This window comes from Equus asinus, chromosome 29 (genome assembly GCF_041296235.1).
Source record: "Equus asinus isolate D_3611 breed Donkey chromosome 29, EquAss-T2T_v2, whole genome shotgun sequence".
Taxonomy (NCBI): domain Eukaryota; kingdom Metazoa; phylum Chordata; class Mammalia; order Perissodactyla; family Equidae; genus Equus; species Equus asinus.
Genome location: NC_091818.1, coordinates 28095913 through 28116085, shown reverse-complemented (window position 1 = coordinate 28116085; position 20173 = coordinate 28095913). Strand labels below are relative to the sequence as shown.

At 36.4% G+C, this 20173-nt stretch overlaps 1 protein-coding gene across 2 annotated transcripts in view; it reads left to right on the top strand.

Annotated features, from left to right (window-relative positions):
- The window catches only part of PLXDC2 (plexin domain containing 2), a 406735-nt gene that overhangs the window by 367131 nt on the left and 19431 nt on the right, over window positions 1–20173 (top strand). For both annotated transcript variants that reach the window (XM_070501269.1, XM_014846019.3), the window contains exon 14: window positions 6276–6436. In XM_070501269.1, coding sequence (XP_070357370.1) covers window positions 6276–6436 — 161 coding nt within the window. The remainder of the gene's footprint in view (window positions 1–6275; window positions 6437–20173) is intronic.

Below are 20173 nucleotides of genomic sequence, written 5' to 3'. Positions count from 1 at the left end.
TTTTCTTTTTCGAGACTGTTTTGGCTATTTGGAGTCTCTTGATATTTCATATCACTTTTGAGGTGGGTGTTTCTATTTCTGCAGGAAACGTCATTAGGATTTTTACAGGGATTGCATTGAATCTGTGGATCACTCTGGGTAGTATGGATATTTTAACAATATTAAGTCTTCTAATGCATGAACATGAGATGTGTTTCCATTTATATCTGCCTTCTTTAATTCCTTTAGCAATTTTTCACCACCTTGGTTAATTCCTAACGTTTGGTTCTTTTTGATGCTACTGTAAATAGCATGGTTTTTGTAATTTCCTTTTCAGATTGTTCAATATTACTGCATAGAAATGGAACTAATTTTTCTGTGTTGATTTTGTATCCTGCTACTTTGCTGAATTCACTTATTAGTTCTAACAGTTTTGTGTGTGTGTGTGTGTGTGTGTGTGTGTAATCTTTAGGGTTTTCTACAAATAAGATCATATCATCTGTGAACAGAGATAAATTTACTTCTTCTTTTGTAATTTGGATGCTTTTTACCAATTTTTCTTGCCTCATTGCTATAGCTAGAACTTCCAGTATATGTGGAATAGGAGCAGCAACAGTGGGCATCCTTCTCTTGTTCCTAATCTTAAAGGAAAAATTTTCAGTCTTTCACCATTGAATATGACATTCGCTGTGGGTTTTTCGTATATGATTTTTATTTTGTTGAGGTACTTTCCTTCTTTTCTTAGTTTCTTGAGATTTATTTTGTCTTGAAAGGGTGTTGAATTTTGTCAAATTTGTTTTCTGTATCAATTGAGGTGATCACGTGGTTTCTCCCCTTCATTCTGTTAGTGTGGTATATTACATTGATTTTCATGTGTGCAAATATCCTTACATTCCAGGAATAAATCCCACTTGGATATGGTATTTAATATCAGCAGATTTCAGTTTGCTAGCATTTTGTTGAGGATTTTTGCATCAGTGTTCATAAGGGATGTTGGTCTGTAGTTTTCTTTTCTTGTAGCGTCTTCGTTTGGCTTTCGGATAGGATGATGCTAGCCTCATAGAACTTAGGAAGTGGTCCCTTCTCGATTTTTGCAAAAGTTTGAGGGCATTGGTATTAATTCATCTTTAACTGTTTGGAAGAATTTACAAGTGAAGCCATCAGTTCCAGGGACTTTCTTTGTCAGGAGATTTTTGATTACTGGTTATGTGTTTTCTGGTTTTCTATTTCTTCTTTAGTCTTCATGAGTTTTGTGTTTCTAGGAATTTTTCCATTTCATCTAGATTATTTATTTGTTGGCATACAATTGTTCATAGTACTCTCTTATAATCCTTTTTTGTTTTTATAGAATTGTTGGTTATGTCCCGTTTTCATTTCTAATTATAGCAATTGGAGTCTTTTCTCTTTTTTTCTTAGCTCATCTAGCTAAAAGTTTGTCAATTTTGTTGATCTCTTCAAAGAAGCAATTTTTGGTTTCATTAATTTTCCTATTGTTTTTTTTTCTCTATTTCGTTTATCTCTGCTCTAATCTTTCTTATTTTCTTCCTTCTGCTTACTTTGAGTTTAGTTTGTTCTTCTTTTTCTAGTTCCTTAAGTTGTAAAGTAAGGTTATTGCTTGGATATCTTTCTTGGTTTTTTTTAATCTAAGTACAGCTATAAATTTTCCCTTGGAACTGCTTTTGCTGCATTCTGTAAGTTTTGGTATGTTGTGTTTTTGTTTTCTTTCATCTCTAAGTATTTTCTAATTTTCTTTTTGATTTCTTCTTTGATCCGTTGGTTGTTTAAAAGTATGTTGTTTAATTTCCACTAATTTGTGAATTTCCAATTTTCTATTATTGATTTCTAACTCCATCTCATTGTGGTTGGAGAAGATACTTTTAATCATATTTATCTTTTTAAATCTATAGAGAGTTGATTTGTGGCCTAATATATGCACTGTCCTGGAAAATGTTCCTTGTGCACTTGAAAAGAATGTGTATGGTATTGTTGTTGGGTAGAGTGTTTCATATATGTCCATTAGATATATGTGGCTTATGGTGTTAAGTTCTGTATCTCCTTATTGTCATCTGTCTGGTTGTTCTACCCAATATTGAGAGTGGGATATTGAAATCTCCAACTATTATTGTAAAACTTCTGTTCTCCCTTCAATTCTTTTAGTTTTTGCTTCATATGTTTCAATATTTTGTCATTGGGTGCATAGATGTTTATGATTTTTATCTCTTCTTGCTGTCTTGAATCTCATTAATATATAATATCCTTTTATGTCTCTTGCAATGTTTTTTGATTTAATGTCTATTTTGTCTGATATTAGTATAGCCACACTGCTCTCTTTTAGTTACTATTTACATAGATATTTACATGGAATATCTTTTCCCATGCTTTCACTTTTAATCTACTTGTGTCTTTGGATCTGAAGCCAGTGTCTTGTAGACAGCATATAAATGGATCATGCATTCTTATCCATTCTGCTAGTTTAGGTCTTTTGATTGGAGAGTTTAATCCTTTTACATTTAAAGCAATTACTGATAAAGAAGGACTTGCTTCTCTCATTTTCCTATTTTCCTTATAGCTTTTTTTGTCCCTCATTTCCTGCATTGCTGTCTTCTTTTGTGTTTAGTTGATTTTTTGTAGTGGAATATTTCAATTTCTTTCTCATTTTCTTTTGTTTATATTTTATAGCTGTTTTCCTTGTGGTTATCATAAGAATTACATTTAACATCCTAAGGTTATAACACTCTAATTTGAATTTATACCAGCTTAACTTCAAGAATATAAAAAAATTTGTGGGGCTGGCCCAGTGGCACAGTGGTTAAGTTCATGTGCTCCAATATGGCAGCCTGAGGTTCATGGGTTTTGATCCTGGGGGTGGACCTACACACTGCTCCTTAAGTCAAGCTGTGGTGGTGTCCCACATACAAAATAGAGGAGTACTGGCATGAGTGTTAGCTCAGCAACAGTCTTCCTCAAGCAAAAAGAAGAAGATTGGCAACAGATGTTAACTCAGGGCCAATCTTCCTCACACACACACACACACACACACAAAATTTGTTCCTCACGTCTTGATCCTTAATCCTTTTTTTTGTTGATGTCACAAAATTACACTTTATACCAAATATTTGGAGGTTTTTTTGCATTTTGAATATATTGGCCCACTGCCTTCTATCCTGCAAAGTTTCTGTTGAGAAATTTTCTAATACTCTTATTGAGGATCCACTATATGTGATGAGTTGCTTCTCTCTTACTGCTTTCAAGATTCTCTCTTTGTCTTTGTTTTTTGAAAGTTTGTTTATGATTTGTCTCTCTGTTGTTCTCCTTGATTTCATCCTACTTGAAATTATTTATTTTTTTTTAAAGATTGACACCTGAGGTAACATCTGTTGCCAATCTTCTTTTCTTCTTCTTGTTCTCCCCAAAGCCCCCCAGTACATAGTTGGGTATTCTAGTTGTAGGTCCTTCTGGTTGTGCTATACGGGATGCCAGCTTAGCATGACCTGATGAGCGGTGCCATGTCCATGCCCAGGATCTGAACTGACAAAACCCTAGGCCACCCAAGCGGAGTGCACAAACTTAGCCACTCAGCCATGGGGCCAGCCACCTACTTGAAATTCTTTGAGATTCTCAAATGTTTGTATTCACGTCTTTCATCAAATTCAGGAAGTTTTCAGCCATTATTTCTTCAAATAGTCTCTCCCTCTTCTCCTTCTAGTACTCCAGCGGTGCATAGGCTGGTCTGCTTGATGGTGTCCCACAGGTCTCTTATACTCTGTTCACTTTTCTTTGATCTTTTTTCTTTCTGTTTCTCAGATTCAGTAATTTCTCTTTTCCTTCAAGTTTGCTTATTCTTCTGTCTGCTCAAATATGCTCTGAATCTCTCTAGTGAATTTTTCATTTCATTTTTCATTTCATTATTGTACTTTTCAGTTCCATTATTTCTTCCTGGTTGGTTTTCAGGTTTTATATCTCTTTATTTATACTTTCATTTTGTCACACATTGTTTTCCTGACTTTCTACATATCTTCCTTTAGTTCTTTAAGCATCTTTAAGACAGCAATTTTAAAGTCTTTGTCTAGGATATCTGCTATCAGGTCTTTTTGGGGGCTAGTTTGTTGATTTTTTTTCCTTTGAATGGGCCATACTTTTCTCTTTCTTTGTATGCCTTGTGAATTTTTGTTCAAAACTAGACATTTGAATCTAATAATGTAGTAACTCTGGAAATCAGATTCTTCTTCTCTCCCAAGGTTTGCTGGTTTCGGTTATTGCCTTTTTTTATTGTTTTCATATTTTTGATTGTTGCAGGCTGCCTCTGTGTTGAGGTTCAGCCTGAAGTGTAAATTTAAGGTCTTCTTAAGTCTTTTCTGAGCCTTTCCCTGAGCATGTGCTGTCACTTTCTAAGTTTCCTCACACATGTAGTTGTTTTTGAATATCCTAGTCTTTAATATCTGACTCCCAAAAGGGAAAAAAAAAGAATAGTGAAGAAGGGAGGGATAAGAAAGGTTCTGGCCCCTGAAAACCCTTGGAAGTCACTTCAGCCACTGGGAGAGGGGCTTGCAACAATGGGGGGAGGTGCAACAACAATGGCTGGCTGCCTCTTTGTCTGTACCTCTGGGATCAGAAGCACCAATCAGTGATCAGAACACAGATTCCCAATATTGGGAGGACAGGGTGCTTTTTGCCTACCCTGTCTCCTGCAAACTGCTTCTGAAACATATGCACGACTGCCTGGCACGGGGCCGAGGGGTGGAGGATGAGCAGCTCCTACTGTATTAAGAGCTGAAATTGACTGAAATTATCCAAAATTTACAGACCAAGCCTTCCCCTGAAAGGTGCAAGCCTTCAATAGACTCCAGAGTTCCAAACTAAATTAGAAAGGTTCTGCCAGCGCAACGGTTGTTTAGGTGGAGACGCAGTTTCCTGATACTTCCTTCTTCGCCATCTTCCCAGAATCGTCTCTGTAAATGAATTTTTGTGCAATGAATTGCTCTTTAAATTTTATATTTTTTCACTAATGAATTTCTGTTATGTAAGGGAAAGCTTTAGGATTTTCTCCTTTATTAGATTTGGAGAAGGATTACTGAACACCAGCTATGGCTCTCAGACAAAGAGCAAACAAACAATAGCAACAATATTTAAAAGATGGGTCGGAAGAATTAGGAGGTCATGTTTCTTTGCTTTATCTGGAATTCTGTTATTTAGTATTGACCATGCATTCTGATAGGCAGTAATGTTTGTTTTTTTATAACAAAAATTTAAAATAAAAGATATAAATCAGTGCTTATTAAGTGAGGCTTAATAGACAAAAATAATGTTTAAAACATAGAGGCAAAGGGTGAAAATAACAAATACGTAAACTGGTAATGAAAGGATTAAGAATCATTGTTCAGAATTTCTATGAGTCTTGAAGAATTTTCTGATGATTCAAAAATACCAATCATATTATACACTAAGATCCAGTTACCTGCTGCACATAATTTAAGATCTCCTCTGAATGCCTGAGTAGTCATCAAAGATTACAGAATTTTAGAACAAGAGAAGATTTTAGAGATTAGTTTTATTTGGTTGATTGACTCTGGGTTGAAATAGTTATTAGTTTAGAAATTTAATTCCTCCATTTCCTATATCTCTGAAAATGGGTATTACAGTAGAAAACATCTCAGTAAAAGTTAGAGAAGATGATATTGGTCTGTGGCGTAGTGGAATATTTTTCTACGCTGTGTGTTCCCTTTAGATGGTGATAAAACTATTTGGGGGTCATTTAGCATCCATCTGTTACATTTTTAAAGAGCATTTTGGTTTAAAACAGATTTTGAAAATTATCCTTTGAACTCATGCACAGACTTTCTAAAATGCCTGTGTTGCCCACCAAAAGATGCCTGGTACACTTCAATTTAAAATTTCCAAAAGAAAATGAGAGAGGAGCTTTCACAAAGTAATCAATTTTTCCAAAGGGAACAGTGCTAGTGGTTTAATGAGAAAAATCAAGTTAAATTTATTATATAGTTAATTAGAGTTTTAGATTTTCCACAGTACTTTTAAAATAAAGGCTATTAATTTTGTTTATTGAACTATAAATTAAAACACAATTATAAATGTATTTTTAATCATTAATAGTATGGATATTTCATTGCCCAAATAAAAGGCAGCTAACTTCTAAAGTTGGTATTGTGGAAGAGAAAAGTTGCACAGGAAATAAAGAAGATCCAAGAGTACTTTATTAAAAATGTAAATATCCTCTCTAATGAAAATGCACACATAAGGGTGCACATGCAAATGTCCTGACAGCTGTGCTGTTGTTTCAGCTTCTACAGATGACAGTGCAGCCGAGAAGAAAGGGGGAACCCTTCATGCTGGCCTCATTGTTGGAATTCTCATCCTGGTCCTCATTATAGCAGCAGCCATTCTTGTGACAGTCTATATGTACCACCATCCAACATCAGCAGCCAGCATCTTCTTTATTGAGGTAAGTGTCGAGTCTAACACATAAAAACCATGCTCGTTGATGAACCATATCCTTTTGCTAACACCACCTGTATTTAATATTTAGCACATGATTTCTCTATTTTGCATTTGCAAGCTGGCTGATTTGACACATGCACAAACACACGCTCATATTTACACATTGCTTTCATATGATGAATTGGGTTACCTTATCTCAAGAGCTTCTAAAGAAATGAGCTATGTTTCCTTTTGTATGTCTAAAGGAAAATAGAAACCATACTTTTTTGTCGTATTATACCAAGCATGTTAACCAGCTGTTCTCCTGATCTTAGAAGGAAATGCAGCATATGCTGGAGGCTGAAGGACTTAGCTTAAGTCAATTAATCAATAAATACTAATTGGATATTGACTGGATGCATGATACAATATGGTGGGCTTGCTCTCAAAATGCTCACAAACTATTTAGGAAAAATATAACTTTCACTACTAAATAGAAATACGTAAAATAAAGTATAGTACATGATAAAGTAGTGGTATGTGCCATCGGTATTGTGTGTAACATGGCTATATCTATACATTTAGATGAAACGCACACACACTCATAACACAGAGAGAGCACAGTGCTGCACCAGCGTTGTGTTTCCACGTTCAGGATATGGACTTAAGTGCCAAGGCCCAGGAGCAATCAGATGGAGGACTAGCGGCTGTGTATAAAGGGCCAGAGCCAAGCCCTGGTGTCCAGCAAGCCTGAAACCGGGAAGCTGTGGACCACAGGATAAAGTCCTGTAACAGGTCACCTTCTATTCCCCAGGCGATTGGGCTTCCTGGGCCTCCTGAATGTGCAGCTTTCACTCCAACATCCTGATGGGGCCACCTCTCTGCCAACACCAAAATAACACTAGAGCAATAAAGGAAGTCTTCCCCCTCAAAGTTTCAAACATGTAAAGTTTAAATCTTTTCCAGTTCACTGGGTGATGTATTGAAAGGTTGCTTAGAATTTTGTTCACTTGTTGAGTGAGAATGATAACGCTATTTGAACTACAAAGTTAAAATCAACTTTGTCCCTTGTAATAGGGAGAGACGAATGCAAATCAATTAAATAATTGCTCAAAAGGCTACCTGGCTCTCTACAGTCTGTAGAAAATAGCACAGTCTCCTTGGGTCAGTATTTAAGACTTTGGCCATCTGGATATTGGCTATCGTTTCAAGCTTTATCTCATTGCTTCCCAACCTGGAGCTGGCACTACCATCAATTTTCACTCTTTGCTCTCCTCCATACACACCCCAAATTCTCCATGCCACCAAGACATTGCTCACTCTGTTTCCTCCACCAAGAAAGCCCTCCACTTCCACCTCAATGCTTAAATTCGGGATCCAAACAGCCGTCAAGGCCGGGTACCCCATAAGCTTCCCTGGGCCATCTCGCTGTTTGGACAGCTGGTCATAATCTCTTTCTCCTCTGAAATTCTATCCATAGTAATACATCCATACCTTTCTCTGGCATTTTCTTTTCTGTTTTGCATTAGAGTTAACTATGTACGTGATTTATACCACCTGCAGACGTATAAGTTCCTTAAGATTTGAATTAAATAACTTAAGCTTCTTTCAAATATGAGAGATTTTATCAATGTTTTCTTTAAAAAACTAATAAGTGTCCTAGGATATTTCAGACTTCCACTAAAATTTCACATATGACATATTTCAGAAATGATGTCCTCGTTTAAAATCATAACTGAGAAATTGTCAGGCACTGCCTTCGGTTGGAAAGCTGTTATTAAGTTTTGTTAATGTGCTTGATTTTCATGGAAGAAAGAAAATTTTCCTGAGGTCATGGATGCATTTCTGCAAGAGCTAACAAATGACAAGCTGTAAAGCTTCAGCAAAAACCAGACAGCAGGCCACTGCTGAAACCCCTCACGTATTTAAGCCTTTTAATACGCTGTATGGTTTATTTTCTGACATTGTGAAAAAGAAGATCCTCTGAAATATCTGATGATGATGGTATTAGTAGTAGATTACACAGGCAAAGGACATAGTTCGCACCAATTCTCGGCAGCCCCTGTAGGAATACAAAGTGAGACTAGAGTAATGGAAGTATTTTTTTTGACGTTTGCCTTTTTGATTCAGTCTCATTGTTTTATTTATTTATTTACTTATTTTAAAAGATTGGCCCTGAGCTAACATCTGTTGCCAGCCTTTCTTTTTTTTCCTCTTCTCCCCAAAGCCCCCCAGTACAGAGTTGTATATTCTAGTTGTAAGTCCTTCTAGTTGTGGCATGTGGGACGCGGCCTCAGCATGGCCTGATGAGCGGTGCCATGTCCGTGACCAGGATCTGAAGTGGCGAAACCCTGGGCTGCTGAAGTAGAGTGCACGTACCTAACCACTCAGCCACGGGGCTGGCCCCTGGTCTCATTGTTTTGTAATCAGAGTCTATATGTCCGTGTGTGTGTTGTGTGTATGGGGGGATGTGGAGGCAGGTGTTTGTATGTGTATACGCACACATGTATTTATAGAATGTTTAAAGCTAGAAGGAATCTCAGAGATAATTTAGTTTTATACCCTCATAACACAAAGGAAAAGATTGAGGCTCAGAGTGGTGGAATCATTTCTCCAAGGTGAAAGGCCAAAATTTCAGGAAGGACTCTCTCATCTTTCCACACTCGGGTGAAGCAGAATCATTCGGCAGGTTCCTCAGCTTTCCTCCTCTTCGCCTTTTTCCTTGCTGTGGAATCAATTGCCAATTTCTGCTTCAATCACTACCTCTCTGACACCCTGCTCTCCTCAGGCAGCTCACAGGGGCTGCTTGCCAGATGACTTTTGAAGATGATAATCATAACTTTGCTATTATTAAAGCTGCCCCATGTTGGCAAAATCAAAACATAGATCCGTGATGACTGCAGTTGAAGACTGAAGTTGAAGGTTGTAAATTACTAATTAAGTCAGTGTTATTGGTGCATAAAAAGATTGAGTTTACCCACATCATGTAAATTTCTTTTTATATTCCATATTACTTTTTAATGAAAATAAAATTTTTTCCATGATGAAAGCACTACTTGTTCAATAGAGAACATTTGCAGAAATGTAAAGGAAGAAAAAGCAAAGTCATTTACAGTCCCAACATGCAGACACAATCAGTATTACTATTTTAATTTATTTTCTTCTGGAATTTTCATATGCATAATATGATGTTTGCCCATTTAGTATAGTAGTGACTTCACTGAAATGCAAATTAATTTTTTTAATCAAATAACATTTTTCTATTTTATTATGAACTCTTTGTAAACATTATTTTGATTTGAACATTCATTCAATAGCTTTATATCGATCGCCTCTTCCGCTGTCAAGTGGTGTTCAGAATTCACTGAGGGTCTAACACTGCCTAGAAGTGAAAAAATAACCTTATTTCAGCCAATTTGACTGTGTGTTAGTTTCCTATTGCTGCTGTAACAAATTTCTGCAAACCTAGTAGCTTAAAACAACACACACGTTATCTTACAGCTTTGGAGGTCAGAAGTCCAAAATTAGTCTCACTGGGCTAAAGTTAAGGTGTCAGCAGAGCTGGTTCCTTCTGGAGGCTTCAGGGGAGAATGGTTTGCCATTTTTAGCTGCTAGAGGCCTCATGTATTTCTTGGCTCCCTGTCCCTTCTCATCATCCCAACTTCTGCTCCGTTATCGCATCTTCTACCACTAACTCTGACCCCCCTGCCTCCTTCTTGTAAGGCCTCTTGTGGTTACTTTGGGCCCACATGGATAATACAGAATAATCTCCCCATCTCAAGGTCCTTAATTTAACCACATCTACAAAGTCTGTTTTGCCATGTAAGGTGACATCGACAGGTTTTGGTGATTAGGACATAGACATCTTGGGGAGGCCATTATTCTGCCTGCCACAGACTGCGTCAAATGTAAGATGCATCACACAGTACCCATTACACTGTAACATGCCCTTGACCATAAAACACATCTCAATTTCTGTGATATTAAAATGTGACCCGGTGAGTATCTTGTGTATTTCACAATGAAATCCAGACTGCATTAAACACATGTAGGAATTTGTTCTTGTGCTCGACACTCTGTACACTGTGATGAAATTTAATGACTCTGTCCTTGAGTGGATAGATCAGAGTTCATGCAGGCAATCGCGTATTGTGGAGCATTGGGGCTCTTCCCATTTTTTTGCTCTTACAGTTAATCCCACTATGGACATAATAATGATTACAGCAAACATTTATTAAATTCACTAGTGGAAATGATTTATACTTATTGCCTCATTTAGTCCTCATGAAGACCCCGTGAGGTACTAAGATTATCTCTATCTCATAGATGAGGAAGCTGAGGCACAGAATTTAATTAACTCTCTCAACAACGTGCATTTAGTCAGTGGAGAAGTCAGGATTTGAGCCCAGAATCTCCAGAGACCATACCCTTAACCACTAGGCCATGCTGCCGCTCTGTGTGTGAAGGGTTTTCTTCTTTCACTGTATATAGAAATATAAGAAGATGTATATCTAAGGATGTACATGGTGTCTTAAACAGATTCCCGACAGTAGAACCAAAGGAAAGAAACAAACAGTTTAAAGACTCTTAAGAAATATTGGCAAAATCATTGCCCAGAGATGTACACCAATTGATGTAGCCATTGTTGCTGTCGGCGTTTTTAGTGAAGATAATGAGAGTGGTTATTATCTGTGTGTTTTGTTCTTACAGAAAATATACACCAGTTATTATACATTTTGTGGACACAAACTCTCCCTCGTACAAAGTATTTACATAGGTGTTAGCTTTCAAACTTCTTGTTTGTGGGAAGAAAATAAGATAAAATGGGAATTAAAATCTAGAAATACATCCTTATACGGAGTAAGGCAATAAAGGCAATAAAATTACTAAAATCAAGAGAAAAGTAGATGAGAGTCAGGAGGCTTTGGTGATAAAGCAAATCACCCCATATACGTGTAATTAAACAATAATTGAATGGACTGTTTACACCCCGTGTCTTCACATACAGCATCAGGTACAAGAGTTCCATTCTCCTAAGACATTCAGCCTTTACTCACTCGGGCAGAGTAATCTACTTTCATGAACTTAACTTCTGTATTCCTCCATCATCCTCTTCAGATTTCCCACTGAGCATTTTCTTTGACTTTTTGCTAGATGGCTTTCATTTTGTGTTTACCGGTCTGGCTTTTCTCAGTAATTTTCAAAAAGATACCTGATTTTGACCAACATCCATCATATTATACAAGAATGACTAACGTGCTTTAAAATCTTTTTAAAAATTACCTTCATTATCTTGAAACAAAATAGCAGAGAACAAGTATTCAAATAAGCACATGTTCCTTCATTTTTAATATATTTTGATAAAACTACTCTCTCTTTGGAAGAATGACCTACACCTTTAAGTTCTACATTAAATTTAGTGTTTGCTGAACGTTTCTAGGCATAGATTCTGTGATTCTTAATAAATTTCATTGTTGCATGAACATGGGCTACAGAGATAAATGTTTGCACCATTGAATACTATCACATATCACTATTTAAGATTTTTAAGTAAGATATATAAAATGTAATCTAATTGACGATCGAGAAATAATATTATGAAGTGGTAGTCATATAAAAAAAGGTCCTTTAAAAGGATTCTATGTGGACTATAAATAGGATAATTTAGACTAGCAATCTTAATCAAAAAAATTCATGTTGAACACTGCCCATGATTTTTCTTAGGATTTTAAATACTGGCTGGTATTTAGACATTTATGTGCAGATTTGACTGTTCTATATTAATAAAAATGAAGAGAAGTGGATATGACCCTAATGATAAAGATGATCAATATCTTGGAAAATAGATTCTATGAGTAAAATATTAGAGGGTTTTTTTAAATAATAGGAATGTAAAAACTAAGAATAGCTCATCCTGCTGCTCGTGCTGTAAAGTGTTACTGAAAACATCCTCAGAGAGAAAGAAATTGGTACAGAGGAGCCATTTAAAGATGGTGGGGAATAAGGCAACAATTTTAGGCACAATACCCCTCGTATTTCAAGAGGGTGCTAAGATAGTGCAATGGCAATGGAGTTTGCCTTTAAATAGGTTATAATTCTTACTCTGAGGATTGGAGAAAAGACAGGCAGAAAGCATGCTGTCAATGCGGTAGCCACTAGCCATACACGGCTATTGAGTACTTGCAATATGGCTAATCTGGAATGTGGTGCATGTCAAATCCACACCAGTTTTTGAAGTTTGAGTAAAAAAAAGAATGTGTAATAGATCATTAGTAATATTTATATTAATTATATATTGAAATGGAAATATCTTGAGTATGTTGGTTTAAATAAGATATATTACTAAAATTAATTTTTTTACTGTGGCTACGACACTTAAAATTGTGACTATGGCTCACACTGTACGTCTATTGGACAATGCTGGTTTTAGAGAAAATCTTGCAGAGAAGAGGGGATTAGAAAGAAAGTCTGATTCTCTCCACGTTTTTTGAAAGTAGGCAATCGAGGGATTTTCAGCACAGGGGACAGGAGAGGGCAATTAGAAGCTTGAGGAGGAGCCATCTCCCTGAGATGGCTGACAAAGCTGTCTGATATGTTGACCATTCATTCAGTCATTTATTCAAATTTGTTCAGCTCCAATTATGTGTCAGGTACCCAAGATACAGACGTAAGCAAAATGGACAAGAGACAATCCTTGCCTTCATGCAGCTTACATTCTAGGGGTGGAGACAGATGATAAACACGTTTTAAGCAAGGTATAGATTTCAAGTTGAATGTTTAGTTTTACAAAAGAGGCAGTCTTCCCAAAATGCTTGGAGAAATTGTTACCTTTTTTGAGCAATAAGATATTATTAGTCAAATAACCAAGGATATAAGAGTTTCTCATGATCTTTGTGCCTGAACCTGTAGTTTGGTAATAAGTTGGATGATGATTATGATCGTGATTATCATCAGCATTTTATAATTTAAGACTTTATAGAGTTCTAGGTATATATGTGTAAAAACAATTAGAATAAATAAATAAGACTGCTTTCCAAAACAGTTAACTTTCTTGAAGGACAAAACAGTCTCACCATTCTTAAATTGTACATACGGATTTGACTTAAAAGTTACACAATGGTTTTCACAATAAAATTTGGATGTAAATGTCTCAATACCAGTCATTGTTCATATCATGCTTTAAAATTCTTATTATTTCCAGGGAACCAAAATATGTGCCTATAGTGGCAGTGCGCAGTATTTTTTATCATCAAAATCATAGAATTTCAAAACGAAACCTCAGCATGCGTGCAACCAAGGGATTCTGTAACTTTTCCAGAACAAAGTTTATGAATTCCAAAAGTATCTACTTCAAATACATTTCCTTGGCTTTTTGTGGGTTTTTTTTTTTCGATGAGGAAGATTGACCCTGAGCTAACTTCTGTGCCAACCCTCCTCTGTTTTTTGTAAGAGTGATGTCACTACAGCATGGCTTGATAAGTAGCGCGTAGGTCTGCACCCAGGATCCGAACCTGTGAACCCCGGGCCATGGAAGCTGAGCACATGAACTCAACCACTGCGTCACTGGCCAGCCCAAGGGGGTTTTATGTTTTATCTTAAAAACTTGCATGAATTTTGCATGCACCACATAATGACATTTTGGTCAATGACAGACCGCATATATGCCAGTGGTCCCATAAGATTAGTACCATAAAGCCTAGGTGTATAGTAGGCTATATCATCTAGGTTTGTGTAAGTACACTTTATGATGATCGCAGAATGACAAAATCACCTAACAACACATTTCTCAGATCAATCATCAAGCAATGCATGACCGTACTCTATAACATAGAAACATTTGCTTGATATAAAAAATGATTCCATCCAAACTTCAACCAACATTCTAGAAGACAATTCTTATTTCTTCTGGTACTTTATGCATCTCTGGCACCCCAGTTGCATGGCTCTCGATGCTGTAAAATCCAGATAAATCCAAACCACGAGAGCTCTCTTTTCCTGGAACCTAAGTGGGAAGTGTCCTTTCTACACCTTTGTTGGAGTCAGCTCCAAAGTAAAAATAGAAAGCCCACATGGTGAGACAGTTCGCTTGGGTCATGTAACACCGCATTTCAGAGTCGAGATTTGAACTCAAGACGCCTCATCTTGGCCCTGTAGGTTGCGTGCTATGGCAGCAGCATCACAACAGTCTTGAGCGGTTTGCCACTCAAGGGATGCCCCTCCCAAGAAATATTTGTGGATAACAAGGACCCATGGAGAATATGATTAAGGAAAGACAGGGAGCTGTGGTCCTCAACTTTTCCTGGCAATCAATAGTGCCACCAGGAAAGAAGCCAGAGGAAAGGAGCCAGGCAGGGAGTCAAAGCTGTTGCTGGGAGAAAAAGTGTTGACTGAAAGTTTGGCGTCTTGCTTTGCAGCTGCTAGATGAATAGCACTTGTGAGTCGGCAAGACACGATCCGTTGAGTAACCTGTATAGTAAATAGAGAAATCGTTTCACAGACCCATGAAGCTTTTTTTATCTTGAAGTCACATGTTTTTTTTTGTAACTGAGTTTTGCTCTTATGGTATTTCTTAGTCTTATTTCAGTCTTCAAGAAAACACAAGGAAAAAATGATTTATAGAAAGAAAATATTTCTTATTTTCATTTTCTTAGAAGAGGCAAAAGATGGCATTCACTTTTGATGAACTGCTGCAAGGAAGGAAAGATTAGGTGAAATCTAACTGAAATGGTTTGACACCCTTATTAGAAAAGCCGTTTTATGAGATGGCAGCTTTCCAGAAACATAGCAAAATACAGGGAAAAATAGGTGAAATGGTTTGTTTTTAAACAAAGAAAGACACTCTTTGTACTTCTGTGGTTTTCTTTCCTCACTTTCTATTCTAAGATGCTGGATTTTTATTCGTATACATCACTGACAGGTTTTGAGACTTCAGTTCAAGTTCATGGTAATTCCCTTATATATATAATCACCAAAATAAGATTCCTTTTATTGATGTCATCTTTAATTTACTTTTTTGGCTAACGTATTTTCATTTAAATTTCTAAAACTAAAATAGTGTTTCTAATTTAATGAAATATTTTCTTCTCTTCATTGAGAAGAATTATCAAAAATATTGAATAAAATATTTAATACTTGACTGAGTTCTCTGCTCTAATTCCTTCTTAATTACCATTCCTTAATCTTATTTTTAATAGTGTATAGGGCCATGAAATATATTATATATGTATATATACTTGTATATGTATATATAATATATGTATTTTGTATAGAAAATATCCACAGGGAAGCTCATAGTGGATGAAAGAGTCAAATAAATAAATAAAAACCTGCAGAGCTACAATTCACTTGGTCATCTGTAAACCTGAATTATGTCATTTTAAGTACATGATGTATGTTTTAGGTATTCTGATCCTTTTCTCCTGTTACCTCTTTAAAAGAAGATTATTCCACTTACAGTACCAACTGTTGAGTAATTTCTTCCTTGTGACTCTGGTAACTGTTCTTTGTTAAAATAAATACTTAAGTCTTTTTGTTTCTGGAAAGAAAGAATGGAAACTTTAATTTTAGCAGTAATTATTGCTTCACAATAATAATGAATGTATTCAATTATAAGATTATTTTTCCCATAATTCCACATAGTTTAATTTTTTTCTGGCAGAAATACGAAACAACTGAGCTAAATAAGTTGATTATTTTGACATGGTTTGGTTTATAAATAATACTAGAATTATTTGTGATTGTAAGAAAATTAAAACTTTAAGTTTGAGTTAAGGAGGTTAAAAAATTTGGAGAATAGAAATGTAAAAAAATTGTATTTCAAATGAAACAAGTAATCATGCTCTTTGTAATTCTATTAGAAGCGTTTAGCCAAAGGTATTTCTAATTTGCAAGTAGATTAAGATTATTTTGCTCTATTTTCTTGAAGTGATGCCTCTATAAAAACTTTCTTAATATAAACAAAATAATTTTCAATTCAAAATTAAAACAATTTTTCTTACATCACATAGTAAGGGAATACAGAGTCAGAATTATTAGTTTCTACCTTCTCAACTTTCAGCTAACTACAATATTTATATTTTAATGGAAAAGCCATTCATCTGTTCAAAAAAAATTTTTTTTGAACACTGACTGTGTCAAGTGTTATCCTTGGCAAAGACTTTGAAGGAGAAATGATACTTGTTTTGTTAAAAGGAGAAAACATTTTCTTCTCTAAAAAGAAAATAAATTTGTAACAATTATTCAAAATCTCACTGCAATGTAAAATTCTAGGGTTCTAGTAAGATCTAATCTTTTCTTTTTCTTTTCTTCTCTTTTTTTTGAGGAAGGTTGGCCCTAAGCTAACATCCATTGCCAATCTTCCTCCTTTTGCTTGAGGAAGACTTGCTGAGCTAATATCTATGTCCATCTTCCTCTATTTTGTATGTGGGATGCCACCACAGCGTGGCTTGATGAGTAGTGTGTAGGTCTGTGCCTGGGTTCTGAGCCCGTGAACCCCTGGGCCACTGAAACAGAATGCATGAACTTAACCACTATGCCAACAGGCCAGCCCCAGGACTAATGTTTTCTTAATTGTATATCAGATGTTTTTTTGTTTTATATCTGATGTTTATGTCACATATCACTTTTTTTCTTAGTTTTTCACGTTCCCCTTGAAATATTTGTGTTTGTATCTTAAAATATTTGTATTAGTAGCTTGTAATTGGGCTTGAATCTTGAATATGTACAAGTTTAATATGGAGAAAACTTGATGTGTCATGAGGATAGGTAAAGAATATTCAATTTTAGTGAAAAATAATCTCAAAATTTATAGTTTATAGCATGTGGCTGTCAATTTAAAAATATTCGACGTGTTTCATGAGGTGCGGGAAGGCATCTCACCAAAAGTAATAGGGTTCATTCTGCATCTCATCCTTGTAGAGGAACATGCTGAACCTACAATGTGTTCAGAGGAGAGTGAGTAAGAATGTTAAAGAATTCTGACTTATGCCAAGAACGGATGAAAGAAAGGAGACGTTCTAGCAGAGAAAGTATAGAAGGAGGAGCACGATAGCTCCCCACCAGTGTTAATGGACTGTCCTATGAATGAGGTATCTGACTTGTTCTGGATGGATCTGAGGGTTGGACATGAGGCTCTCTGGGAAGAAGCTATGAAGATACGAATATGGGCTCAATGTAAAGACTTTCTAATAATCAGAGGGACTCAGAGATAGTACTCAGAGGCTCGAGTGATGAGCTCTTCATCACCAGGGTTACTTAAGCATGCAAGAAGTCCCCTTACCAAGAACTTCTTAGAGCTCTTTTAAGCATCATCTAAGTGGTTGAGGTAGAGTGAATTTAAGGTTCACTCTGTCCCTGCAAGCTAGGATATCCTGGTGCCCCCCCCCAAACTTGTATGTGTTTCAGAAAGATACAAAAATAGCAAAGTAAACTAGAAGGCATGTTGTACATACTTACAGTTTTTGAAGACATCTTATGTTTTGAGAAACCAAATGTGAAGAAGTAAAACACATACCCACACAATGAGGAAGACTATAGCTCTCCTATCCAGAGAATATCACTATTTATGAGGTAATAATCTGAGAGGAGGGGTGACCTACCAACTTCTCACCTTTTAAGGAAGTTGGTAGTATTGGGTAATGCATAGATTTCATGTTCATGTCGCTGTAGGGCAAACAAGGCTCCAGTTTGGTTTTAGTAAAAAGTCTGCATAAAAACAAAGGTATTTATCAGGAAAGCAACAACTGATGTAAAGTGCCTTAAACAACTCTTTCCCAATAAGGCGTTACTTGAAACATAAGAAAGTAACATAGAGGCAGAGATACAAAGTACTATATTTTGCTTTCTCCCATAGTCCTCTCCTCAAACAATTTCTTAAATTTTACCAAGAGAAGATGACAGTTAAATATGCATGCTTTCTTTAAATAGGTATAAGAGGCAAAATATACTTGGCATTTTCCACTTAGAAACAAACTCTTCCTTGTTTTTCTTTCTATCTCCATCTTTTTCTTTCTTCTAGGACTCAGACTATTCCAAGAGCTTTTGGCTTTTGACGTGTAAGCTCTGGCCATTCCAAATCACTTCTGTTATCTTGTTTCCTTCCCTCTCACATTCTTCAGTGGCCTTAGAGAATTTTTAAATATTTACACTTTAAATTTTTTTCTGAAATTTAAGTTGGCATTTCCCGTGTTCCTATTTTATTCTAATCAGTGATCAGCAATGTCTTTATGTTATAATTGCTGCTGATGAACAAAGTGCCTTTTTGCTTCTTGCTCGTCCTCATGACTATAGCAGACTTCATTCACGTCGAAACTCCCACGTGCCAATAAAGGATGCAGCTTAGTCACATTCCAGACAGGCACAGACTTGTTTCCCTGACAGAGAGTGTAGATCCCCCACCTTGATCAGGAGGAGCTAAAAGGAGAGTTGCAACTACTTAGTCAGTTTTCCTCCACGAACCTCCAGGTAAGGAAATACAGCATTATCTCTTACTGACCACCAAGTAATAAAGAGACAGGTGACTATCTGCCTTGCTTTAGTGCCTTATAAGCCTAACACATATAATGTATATTGTATGTATTATACATATATTCATTCATCTCAGCACATAGTCTAACAACTGCTTATATTGTTCTCTTTTTCAATGAAAAGTAGGTACAATAGTCGAGTATATTTTCATTACTATGAATGTTTTCAGTAATGTTTTCATTCAAATCAATTTGGTGAAAAATTTTATAGTAGTGAATGATGTGATTTAACAGTAAATGCACAAAGAATCCTTCAGATATCAAAAGCTAGTAAGTAATGGAAGATCCTAGGGAGTTGGTAGTGGTGGTAGCAGCATAAGTTTTTTTTATTCCAAAATCACCAGGTGAAAACAGAGAAAACAACTGGATATCAAAGTCAGAAACCTAAGGACAGCATTTATAACATTCATAACATTTATAACAAAACTAGTTGACAGCTTCTGTCCAAATACAATTATGAACCCTCAAATACAGCAGATGATAACAAACCACCAATATCCACAAGACCTGAATGTTGTCAGCATCTGTGTGAGAGAAGGCAAAAGGCAGCAGCAAGGTGTCCAGCAGGCCTGAAAACAGAAGAACCACAAAATAGCCAATGGGCATTGGCTAGAAAATACAGCAGGCTAACGTGAGAATGGTAGCAGAAAGAAGAAAGGGCAGGTACCAACATCAATTGCAGGTGAGTGCGTGGGACTTCTGTAAGAATTTCTGAAGAGTCTGGAGCGGTATAGCCCAAGGAATTCTCAAAACTGACCTACCAGAGCCATCGTCCATGATAGTGTACATGCTAGGAGAAAACCCTGGAAGTGGAATGAAATTGAGTAGGATAGGGACAACAGAGATGAAAAAAATAAAAAGGTTCATATAAAAGTTGGGGACGCCAGCCCAGTGTCGTAGTGGTTACGTTCACCTGCTCAGCTTCAACAGCCCACTGTTCGCTGGTTTGGATCTCGGGCACCGACCTACACACCACTCATCAAGCCATGATATGGCGGCATCCCACGTACAAGATAGAGGTAGATTGGCACAGATGTTAGCTCAGGGACAGCCTTCCTCAAGCAAAAAGAGGAAGATTGGCAACAGATGTTAGCTCAGGGCTGATCTTTCTCATTAAAAAAAAAAGTTGGAGAAGGGAACAGAGTCAGGAAATATCAGAAAGCAAAAAATTGCATGTTTTTAATACAAAAAAGAACCACAGAAGAGAGAACTCTGAAACTATAAATGTTAGTTGAAGC